This window comes from Hyaena hyaena, unplaced genomic scaffold (genome assembly GCF_003009895.1).
Source record: "Hyaena hyaena isolate Hyena2069 unplaced genomic scaffold, ASM300989v1 scaffold_231, whole genome shotgun sequence".
NCBI lineage: Eukaryota > Metazoa > Chordata > Mammalia > Carnivora > Hyaenidae > Hyaena > Hyaena hyaena.
In genome coordinates, this window is record NW_024080862.1 from 1,191,249 (window position 1) to 1,203,476 (window position 12,228).

Consider the following 12,228-nt stretch of genomic DNA (forward strand, 5'->3'; position numbering starts at 1 on the left):
CCCCATACACTCTTGCCATCCTCAATGAGTACATCTCCTCTGGCAGGAAAGCCCCAAGGTCTTGCATAGCCTTATGCTGGTAAATTATTCTCACCAATCAGGTTCCCTTCTCTTCTTTGCATATGCCATTGCTTATGAGAATTTGCTTCAAATCAACTTTGTTTTCTTGCCTAGGAAAAAAAAGGCCCTAAGGAGCAGAAGTGATGTTGAAGACTAATACAACTCTTAGAAAATCACATATTCTAGGTATCCATGTGAACTCAAACTTTACAAGATATGCACCTGAAACTAATGTAATGTTGTGTGTCAACTATGCTCAAAAAAAAAAAGGTAGCTATCTCATGAAAAGAGATAATAATGATAAAAACTTTACAAGAAATGGTCAAATTTTTTTCCATTAACATAATGCTTTTTATTATTCTGAGTAAAAAACCTATTCTACCAAGTTTAATATAAATCATTTTTCTTAAACGGAAGCTATTTGCTGGGTTTCAGGTAAATCCATTTTGTAGTTTTCAAACATAATGACTCATATTCAACTTCTTTTCTTTTAGCCATGTAAGGATTCAGCAGCTTAGTTCCTGACACACCTCTTTATGAGACCTTACATCATCTTCTGAAATCATGTAAACAGGTGATTTTAAAAAAAAGCAAACGGTCTCTTCTTTTCTGAAGAAATGTGTTTTTTTTTAAAGTCACATTATTTTCTCCTTGATGATCCAGTTAAGGCAGTAACAGCATGAGAGCCATTTAAAGATTTACAGTGACTGAGGAAGCCTTAGGCCACTACTGAGAGCAGCATTATTTAAAAAGCCACAGAGTGCAGTTGGGGGCATGGGGTTTTGGGCCTGGATTAAGTTGGTCCATGTCTGGTACACCTTACAGAAGAACACCAAAAATGACTTACAAAAAGTTCCCTGCATCCTTTTTGCTTTTGCAAGCCTATTTAGGGTTAATAAAGAAATAAATACATAAATAAATAAGTAAAAATAAAATAAATAAAATAAAGTGAAATAAAAGTATGTATGTGTTTTGAGTGGAGGACACGGATTATGCAGTGTCCACCTGGGTGAGGAAATCAAATTCAGGAAAAGTTTTATGAATTTCTTTTGTTCTAGGTAAGGTAATTATTTCTTTAGCCTTGAAAAGTGAAAAAAAGTTCTCTTTAAGAAGTGCCCTATGTTGGATCAACAAAACCCAGGCCTGTCAGACACAAATGGACCACGAGGCAGAAGTTCCATTTGTGTCTCAGCAGGTGTGGCTTGTGCACAGTGACATAGGCCAGTCCCGCCAGTCAGACCTGGGCAGCTCAGGCACAGCTGTGGGTGAGGTCCTCTCTCCAGCACTGTGGCTTTCAGGAATTAAGGACACTTCTTTGAGTACCTTCAAATGCCAATGTGGGCAATCTGAATCTGGTACTTGCTCCTCTTCAAGGAGCAGTTTCAAAACTATTTGGAATTGAACGGAAAAAACTTGTAATGAAAGATACACCTCTATCAGAATGGCTTCTAAATATGAAAAAGTCTAGCAGCAGGGGCACCTGGGTGGCTTAGTCGGTTAAGCGTCCGACTTTCGCTTAGGTCATGATCTCACGGTTCATGGGTTCGAGCCCTGCATCGGGCTCTGTGCTGACTGCCAGCTCAGAGCCTGGAGCCTGTTTCAGTCTGTGACTCCCTCTCTCTCTGACCCTCCCCTGCTCACGCTGTCTCTCTCTCTCTCTCCTAGAAATAAATAAAACATTTAAAAAAAAAAAAGAAAAAGTCTAGCAGCCACATCTTCCAAGAAATCCAGGAATAGTCCAACTCTATTTTCTAAACAAGCAAGCAAGCAAATAAACAAACCAGCATGTGAAAGAAAATGGTTAATCTGGGAAACGTTCCATCCACAGAGAAACCCTTGGAGTCTGATTTGAGCCATTTTAAGCGACCTCACGTGTACTGTTAAATTTGCTATATTCTGCTTCACTGAAATATGACATTATAATATTCTTGTGGTGTCACTATTTTTGGTCCAGGACCTGGGCGTTGGCTACATTCAACTTAGCAAAAAAACCCAATGATGGTTGGAAGGCTAGGTTTTCAAATCAGGGTGTCAGACGAACAGTGAACCCTTGGCAAAGACTATTTCCATTTCATTTACCTTTGTAACAATTCCTGGCAGTATTGTGTGAGCGAACAGGGGACTTTGGGGATCAAATCCATGCTTCCTGTAGAAGTCAGTCTGTGCCACAGACATGGGGAACATAGCATGTGGATTCTTCTGCAGGTTGCCCACCGACTGTGGCAGTGGGCTCAAGTGGAAGTAGGGCACATTGCTGCCCAGCCGTAGACGTGCGTCTGGAAGCAGGCCATGCACATCATGTCCTCGCGGGCAGCAGTGGTGGCAGCAGCGTGCATGCGAGTGTGGACCTGCTGGCTCGGTCAGCCACAGTGGTGACTCCAGTGAGAGTCCAGAAACGGTCAAATTTCTAATAAAAGCCCTCTGTCAAAATATTTCTAAATTCTGGCAAGTGACTCAAAGTAACATTTTTGGGTTGATACAAATGAAAATAAAAATTTCCTCCTAGTATTATGGTTCAACCAAAGCATCATCTACTAACCCGGCCTGAGTCTGTGGGAGGAAAGCCAGTCTACAAGATGATGGGGTAGCACCCTGATACACTCACTGCTTAGAATGCTTTCTAGCTCCAGATGGGCTCCTTAGGTTTTATCTCCCCACAGGATATGACCTGTTGAGCTCCCACACTTGTGAATGAATGGACTCCATTCCTGAAATACTAGGATAATAGCTGTGCCACATGTAACTTCCAATTTAACTGTCTGATGACCAAACGGATGACGATAAAAACATTTTCTATCAACGTGTCATTTTGAAAGAGTCAACATTTATACACACAGGATTCATGCTCACAGCTCCCGATGAGAACCAAAACTAGAACAGAGTATAACATTTCCTCATATTTAATAAAATGAAAAGAAACCAACCTCTTTTTTCTTCTTCTCTCTTTAGTTTGTCTTCCTCGATTTCTTTTGGTAATTTTTCCTTTTTCTCTTTCTCCACATCATTATGCAAGTGCTTTGTGGTGTAGCTAAGCGCTGGTGACAGGAGGATCTCTCCATTTTTGCAGAGCTCATCACGGATTTTAATAAAGAACTGCTGCAGTTCTACTGCATCCTCATATATTTCGGAGTCTGTCCTATAAGGGGATCAAGAGTATGCATTGACATATGAGCTGCTTCCTTTACATACCTCAATTATATGTCAAATTACCAAATGCTCTTTTAACATGTTACAGGGCACAAGGGTTGTTCTGTACAGCAGGGAATCTCCTTGAAAAGTTTTACAACAGAATCTGAAGTGTTGTTTGACCTCGAGGAGCCCCATGCCCACTAGTTTGCTTTTCCTTATGGTTTACTCCTTGTATGGCGCATATAAAAGAAAAGACCTCATACAGTTTTTGGGGAGAAATCAACTGATTATCAGTTGATTATGGCCAGAGAAGGGGGCAGCCAGAATCAGGGACTACACTGAGCCTCCCGACCATGCACAGCACTTATTTGTATCTAATCCTTGATTAACTTTTACTTTCTCTTAATTGAGAGACCAACACATCATATAAAGTGTTAACAGAAGATTTAGGCAGTCTGTTTTCTTTTCTTTTAAATCTATACCATCCTTGCCTAGGCTGGGAGGCCCCAGCAAAAATCTGACCCTAAACTGCAAAGTCATGAGGGCATCCATCCTACAATGGTGACAGGCTTCAAAGTCAGTGTTCATGTTAGTTTCGCAGCAGCAGCAGCTACACGATGCTGGGAATCAGCAGAGATCACACAGTGAAAAAGGGAAAAATAATTATATGTCATGCTGAAGGCTTCCTAAAAATTCTTTCCTCATTTACAGAATGAGAGGACTGGGCAAAATCAACTTCAGAATTCAGACTGAAAGAACTTTTATTACTATCTCTATTCCACTGTGGTCTGGGGATGACTTAAACATAATTCTATTAACTAAGAAGCCCAGGTCTGAAAAGTCATTCACAAAGGAAACCACATACAAAGTCTCAGCAACATCTACAGACATGTGCTGGTCAGGGGAGTGTGGCATGCGTAACGGGCCCAGGAGCCCCTGCTGACAATCCACCGCTACAGTATCACATTTTAGTGAAGCTTCCAGAATGCTTCTCCTCAGCAGCAAAAGTGAACTGGCAAACACTCTAAAAACATTGCCAACAACAACTTAAATGAATGTTTCTGGAAAGGTTTTAAAGATCCTTTCAAATTACAGAAATACTAACACTTGTAGGAAAGCAATACAAAAACTGGTCAAAGAAAGTCCTATGATACTTTGATGCCTGTTTTCTGAAGATATGTCTGAAGGACTGTTCACTTGACATTAAAATTTATTTTATAATAGCTTACAATTTTAAGTATAAAATTAAAAGTGAAAATGCATCTTTGATAATCCCTGTTACACTGAAAGGCGAGATTCTTAATTCCATCATGTCATGCTGTCTAGTAAGGGAAGTTCTTTACACAGCCATTAAACATCTGACAGATCTTTCCTGTTTTATTTAAACAAAGTATGAAGAATCTATTAATCTAAGAGGCTCAGTCTTCCCTGTACGCACAAGAACAAAAACTTAAGATGGCAAAAGAAAGAACTCTTATTCCCTTACTGGTATGTAATCTTTATTTGTAAAGCAGACATTCAGTAGAATGAAATAATTAAGAGTATAGGAAGCTCTTACTGCTTCCCTTTTCCTGGTCTTCCCAAGCCCTCTAAGGTAGTCAGAGAACTTACTTCAGGAATACTGCCAACACATTAGGCAAGCCAGCAGCTAACTGGCATGAGTCAGCGCTGTGCTGTTACAAAGTACTGCTGATGGGCAAACCACTGTCCTCTGAATGAACTTCTCTATGCCTCATTTTTCAGACTCCTTCCATTTCAGGGTGTAAAGTCCTAGGTGATACTGACTAGTAGTGGCGGGTAGGGGTGAGTGTGAAGAAGCATGAACACTGTTGGATATCAACATGGAAATCTAGTGCATATGGACTTCATTAAATTCATGAACTTAGTGTTTCTGAGATGTTTTTTTTAAAAAATGATTTTATTGGTGCACCTGAGTGGCTCAGTTGGTTAAGTGTCTGACTTCGGCTCAGGTCATGATCTCACGGTCCATGGGTTCGAGCCCCGTGTCAGGCTCTGTGCTGACAGCTCAGAGCCTGGAGCCTGCTTTAGATTCTGTGTCTCCCTCTCTCTCTGACCCTCCCCTGCTCACACTGTCTCTCTCTCAGAAACAAATAAAACATTAAAAAAAAGACTTTATTTATCTTTGATAAATGACGTACATGGGGAAGGGGCAGAGAGAGAGGGAGATAGAGAATCTGAAGCAGACTCTGCGCTGACAGCAGAGTGGGGCTCAAACTCACCAACTGTGAGATCATGACCTGACCTAAGTTGGATGCTTAACCAACTGAGCCAACAGGCACCCCTAAGATGTCTATCTTCATTACTGGCAAAGTAGATAAAATGATGGTTTATATCATTCAACTAAACTGATGCATCTCCACCTCAGCAGCATGGGGTTACCCTTAAGTACTGTAAGCAGTCATAATATGAGCTTTATTCACAAAGATAAAAAATGGCCTCCCTTATGTTTTGCAATGCTCTGGGCACAAGAGTGAAATTCCTCATTATCTCATGTAAATAATGTACCCTAGACTCTACTTCTCAGGCCTCAAAAGCAAATTATTAATCATGTCAACAATGGGAAAATGAAAAGAGCTCATTTCCTAGAGATACAAACCTGCTTATTTCTTGAAATTGTCACATCTATATAAGATACACAAAGCTGCTAATGATTTAAGAGACAAATGCACTTTTAGAATACTCACAGAACTAACCCCAAGATGTAATGGAGATGGGGCAGAGGTGGAGGAGAGGAGTGACTTTAGACTTGAGAACTATTTGGGGCACCTGGGTGGCTCAGTTGGTTAAGTGTCTGACTTCAGCTCAGGTGATGACCTCACAGTCTGTGGGTTTGAGCCCTGCATTGGGCTCTGTGCTGACAGCTCAGAGCCTGGAGCCTGCTTCAGATTCTGTGTCTCCCTTTCTCTGCCCCTCCCCTGCTCGCACTCTGTCTCTCAAAATAAAATAAAGACCTAAGAAATTAAAAAAAAAAAATTCCTTTCTAAAAAAAAAAAGAACTATTTAAAAAAAATGAGAATAAAAATGAAGTCTAAGCTCCATGAAAGCAGGATTTGTCTGTTTTGTCCACTGGTACATCCTATGTATCTACTTATAACTAGTAGCCCACTCAATTAACATTTGTTGAATAAATGAAAATAATGAATGCAAATTTTGACTGCAAGATGTCTCCCCATCTTTCTCTTCATTTGTATTTCCACTGTTGAACAATGAGGACCATTTCTTAACTGTGTCATCACTCAAGGTACTCTCCAATCTGACCTGAACTTCACCCATCTCTTGAACACATTAGTTTTCTAACCCTATGCCTTTCCTCAAACCACTTGCCTTATCTGCATCCCACCCATTCCACCATTCTTCCCTGATGCCTCATGCCTTTTTTAGAAAGGCTCCAGTGCAGACTTTCTACTCCACCATCTTTACTACCTATCAAGTTGTTATATGTTGTCTCATGCCTGGAATCATTTTCCTCCAAGCATAGGACCTATCCCAACTGTCAGACTTCAAGCTCTTAGAGCACAGAGCACAAGCCTTATCATCCATGGCTGGGCTCCATGACTGGTGTCTTGGTGACTGGCTCTGTGGTGGGGAATAAGATGAGCCACTTACTAGTTGTGTGACTTGTGGCAACTTACTTCTGTAAGTTTAGGCACCATTTCTTCATATGCAAAGTGGGAAGATTATCATCTAGAGTGGCTATAAGGGTTAGAGATTATCTACATAAAGTGTTTAGCACGGTGCTTTACAAAGAGCAGATGCTTAATGGGAAGAGCAAACGTTATTACTAATTTTTCTTTCAAAATCCAGAAAAAATGCAGGCTTCACCAGATTCCCCAGCTAGAATTGCTTCATACCCAAAGCCTAAAAGTCTCCTTTCAGCATGGTACACTATAAGCTCCAGAAAGGTTTGTATCTTTAGCTTTTTATATTTCCCCAAGTGACTCTAAGAGCAACCAGAAGACACGCTGTAACACTGAACTAAAGTTGTTTTAATAACTGATTGTACCAGTGTTATGTGGCAAAGATATACTGTAGATCAAAATTAAAAGGGAATTCAAGTTTTATGGAAAATTAAACTTAACTGCTTCTTGCAGTGCTTGTAATGCTGCAAAGGGGATTTAAAAGTGAGAAATCTGAGATTAAAAATAAGAGAAGCCACCCTTTTAGGAAAGGAAAATGGTTATAAATTTAAATCAGTCTAACCTCAGATCAAGAACTTAAGGGCTATCTTTGTTTACTTAAAGCACGCTCTGGTTGAACTCAAAGTTTAAAAAATATCACAATACTGTTTCATTTTATAAGTATTTTATCCTTTAAAAACGTGTTCTGTGAAAGGCTATATTTTAAGAGTTTATGCATTTCAACAGATCTTCAACTCTGTGCTCTATTCCTTCTCACTGGTCCTGACCTCGATGATTGAGTACTGTGACTTCTCTCCCCTGCATCTCTCTACAAGTTGTGGCAAATTACAATTCAAAACAGCATCCTACCAACTGGAATCATGCACCTAAACTGAAATAGTATATCAAAGCAGAATTTTCTTTTGTTTTGCATTAAATATCACACCTTCTCAAAAAGAAATAGCTTTGAAAACCTACCGATTCATCCTTCTCGCCCTTTCTAAGACTTCAAACATATGCTCTTGAAATAAATCGAGCCGCCGGTAGCGATTATTTTCAACATTCTTTCTAATTATGTCAAAAGTAAGAGGAGGTTTGTTTGGAAAGTTGGGATCCACAGCAGGAATTTCTGCTAAGGAATCACTGTAGCATCTTCCCTCATCATCCTGATGACTCATGACTGACACAAAAAGATTGTGGATAAGCTCTTGAATCAGCAAGGTCACATTTGGGACATGAGAGTCCTCATCTCCCTCCAGGTCTCTCCGAGTTTCAAGCAGGACTTTGTGCAGGACAAGAGCATCTTTATAGATCAAAGACTCAGGCTCATTGTATGTACAGGCATTGTTAAACATCATGACGAAGTCCTCAACCATGGAGTCTATATCTTGGTATTTATTTGCCATCATGTGACTTCGAATTTTTTCCATGTCCATGGGCTTTTTAATGGTCAGATAGTAGTCAGGCAGCTCGGATCTAGACGGAAGCCTCAGAAATATGGCACTGAGGCGGCGACCCCTCTTATCAGTATAGTTCTTTACGGCTTCATAGACTTCATTTAGTTTCTGTTGCATTGGAGTCATGTATTTTGATTTTTTAGGAGAGATGCCACTCTTCCTACCTAAAGGAAGAGATTTAATGTTAAATGGGTAAAATGAAATAAATGAACCCAAATTTGTATACAGCTGGTAAAGCATACCCATAACAAAGGGACTACTACAAATGGTTCATAAAACTCAGTTTAATGTATATCATAGGGACAATGAAAAAAACTGGAAAAAAATTTAAACTGTTTTCAGTAATCATTTTTAGTGAGAGAGTAAGCACTACCATGTTGAGACAGTTGTGAATAAGGTAGAATAAAGCAAATGAATATCTATGTGGCATTCTAATTCCACCACTATAGTATCCTTGAGAACTGAGATTTTTATCACAGTAGGAAAAAAGATATAGATGTTAAAACAGAATACTGCATAAAAATCTTATAGCCATAAAGCTCAGTTAAAGGCATCAGTACATGTATTTGTATAAGAGCATCAGTATGATGTATTTTATCTTTAAATATAAAACAAACACAAAATTTCTTCTCTCTGTCCACTGAAAATCGTAGAAACAATGACCAATCTGGTAGCAGCATAACCCCATGTAGTTTTGACTATTTTTGAAATAAGTATTTCCAATACGTACACCAGTAGCTCTTCAACAAATGGCAGATGCCCAGTTGGCATAAGATGAATCTCATGTATCTTGAAACATGAGATGGTAAAGAATCTATCACTGCCTCCACACTATGGTCATGTCAAAAGAACACAACAGCCAGCTTGCGACCACAGGAACATCAATAAGGGCAGCTGTAATGGGTTAAAACCCAGCTACATGTCTAAGTTTAGTAGTTCTAAATGATATATAAAAATGAACAAACAAACTAGGTAAATGTTGGAGGATGCTGGGAAATCAATGCATTATTTTGAAAACTAGTAAAGGAGGAGGGAATCTTTTATCCTTTTAAAAGAGAAAACCAAAAACCAACAAAACAAAACAAGACAAACAAAAACTACCACTGGGTAAACAAATATTGGATGAGGCAAACTCTCTCTATGCAGAAGTACTCCAGTTGGTAAATGAGCAAGGAATGATAAAAATCACACTATTGCTATTTTATCCCTCTTTAATGTATTAAGCTAGTCAGCATCAATAGCTGTTAACACATGGGAGAAACAACCAGCTGTTACACGACCCCCCAGTGAAAGACCATATACCACCTGTGAAGTTGGTTTCTGTACCAAAATAAGGAGACGAGGATCAAATCTAATTTAAATCTGATCAAGCCTCTTGCTCCAACTACCAATTTAGAGGAAATGTCAAGGAATTAAAACATGTTAAACTATAGCAAAGGAATGCAATTAGCAAAACAGAGGCTCTGGGAAGTTACATACAATCCCAATTTCTTCAACAAATAAACTGGAAGGCAAAAAAAGAAAGGTGGATGGGGAATTTATGGGTCAGAAGAAGTATCAATCAAATGCAGTATGAGGACTTTATTTAGATTCTACCTCAACCAGACACTGCTCCAAGCTGTGATGCAATGTTAAGTATAGAAAACCTATTATGAAGCATCCTTGCTGAGCTGAAACTTAATCTAATGTCTGGAGTAAATGTTTTTAAGAAATGAGAGGAAAAAAGGGAAAAGTTAGTTGCTATCACAAAGAAGTGAAGTGATTAATCCAGAACTTGAAAGTGTACAAGAAAGTGATCTGGTTTTTGGAGTCAAAGCCTTGACGATAAATAAAAGGAGGGGTTTGCTCTAGATTATGATCTGAAGATTTAATGATCAAATAGAATATAAAGAACTTAATTAGGTCCTGATTTGAAGAAACCAACTGTAAAAATACATTTGTGAGACAATCAGTAAAATTTGAAAATTTGTCAGGTATTAGATGAAACCAAGAAATGCTTAGTTGTGTTAGATGCAATGATTTCATGGTTATTTAAGAAAATATCTGCAAATTTTAGAGATACATACTGAATTATGTAGAAATGAAGTGACATGACTGAATTTCCTTTAAAATAACTTAGAACAAAAAAACGAGAGGGGTGCCTGGGTGGATCAGTTGGTTAAGTGTCCAACTTTGGCTCAGGTCACGGTTCGTGGGTTTGAGCCCCGCCTTGGGCTCTGTGCTGACAGCCAGCTCAGAGCCTGGAGCCTGCTTCAGATTCTGTCTCTCCCTCTCTCTCTGACCCTCCCCTGTTCACACTGTCCCTCTCTCAGAAATAAATAAGAAACATAAAAAAGAAAGCTTAAAAAAAACGAGAGAGAGAAAAGTGGATATAGGAAAAAGCAAGACACTGTTTTTTTTGAGAGAGAGCACGAGCAGGAGAGTGGCAGAGAGAGAGGGAGACACAGACACTGAAGCAGGCTCCAGGCTCTGAGCTGCCAGCATAGAGCCCGACATGGGGCTTTGAACTCATGAACTGCAAGATCATGACTTGAGCTAAAGTCAAATGCTCAACCGACTGAGCCACTCAGGTGCCCCAGGAACAATCTTGATAAATGCAGAGTAATGGTACCACTCTTCATATTTGTTGATGTTTGAAATTTTTCACAATACAAAACAGAGAAATGAAAAGGAAATCACCATTATACATTAAAATTTCCTTTCCCTGAAATTTAAAAAAAAGTATGTGTGTATTTACTGTTAAATTATCTACCATTTTCTAACTCAACTTATGGAATTACTTCTATTTTTTTTAACTCTTAAAAATTTTACTATCTACCTACCTACCTACCTATTTAGGGGGGAGGGGCAGAAAGAGAGGGAGAGAGATAATCCCCAGTAGACTCTGCTCTGTCAGTGGAGAGCCCAATATGGGGCTTGATCCGAGCCGTGAAATCATGACCTGAACCAAAATCAAGAGTCAGATGCTTAACTGACTGAGCCACCCAGGTGCCTCTTAATTTTTAAAAGTAATCTCTATACCCAATGTGGGGCTTGAACTCATGCCCCCAAGATCAAGAGTCACCTGCTCCACAGAGCCAGCCTGGTGCTTTCCAGAATTAATTCTATTTTGAAAAGGCACTGTGTCCCTAAAAAGCAAAACAAAGGTTTTCATTTCTGCAAAACTGCACGCTTTTTCAATTCCATAAAAAGATAAATCCCTTGGGGCGTCTGGGTGGCTCAGTCGGTTGAGCGTTGGCTTCGGCTCAGGTCATGATCTCACGGTTTGTGGGTTCGAGCCCCGCGCCAGGGTCTGTGCTGACAGCTCAGAGCCTGGAGCCTGCTTCAGACTCTGTATCTTCCTCTCTCTCTGTCCCTCCCTTGCTCATGCTCTGTGTCTGTCTCAAAAATAAATAAACTATAAAAAAATTTAAAAAAAAGATAAATCCCTTAATATGAAGGAATCATCACTCAGCAATAAGTCATACTTAAAACTATTATAATACTCTTCATATAAAAAAGCAAAGTCTGTTTGTTTTTCCTCTTTCAGCAAATATACTTCCAAAGAATATCTGACAACACCATTATCATAGTGGTATTTATTTTATTTACATATTGTTAATAAGGCAGAAACCTCTTGTTTAGCCCAATGCTATTAACTGCTTTTGTTGTCTTTTCTCTCCTCAGTTTTGTTTTGTTTTTAATTTCTTTAACATTTATTTATTTTTGGGAGAGGGGTGGAGAAAGGCGGGGGGAGAGAGAGTGTGAGAGGGAGGGAGGGAGAGGGAGAACAAGCAAGCACGGGGGAGGAGCAGAGAGAGAGGGAGATACAGAATCTGAAGCACGCTCCAGGCTCTGAGCTGTCAGCGCAGAGCCTGATGCAGGACTTGAATTCCCAAACCACGAGATCATGACCTGAGTGGAAGTCAGATGCTTAACTGACTGAGCCACCCAGGAGCCCCTCT

At 39.6% G+C, this 12,228-nt stretch overlaps 1 protein-coding gene across 6 annotated transcripts in view; it reads right to left on the reverse strand.

Annotated features, from left to right (window-relative positions):
* The window catches only part of PBRM1 (polybromo 1), a 117,312-nt gene that overhangs the window by 48,838 nt on the left and 56,246 nt on the right, over window positions 1-12,228 (reverse strand). For all 6 annotated transcript variants that reach the window (XM_039243634.1, XM_039243637.1, XM_039243636.1 and 3 more), the window contains 2 exons: window positions 7,806-8,448; window positions 2,985-3,196 (listed from right to left, as the gene is read on the reverse strand). In XM_039243634.1, the coding sequence (XP_039099565.1) occupies window positions 2,985-3,196; window positions 7,806-8,448 (855 nt within the window). The remainder of the gene's footprint in view (window positions 1-2,984; window positions 3,197-7,805; window positions 8,449-12,228) is intronic.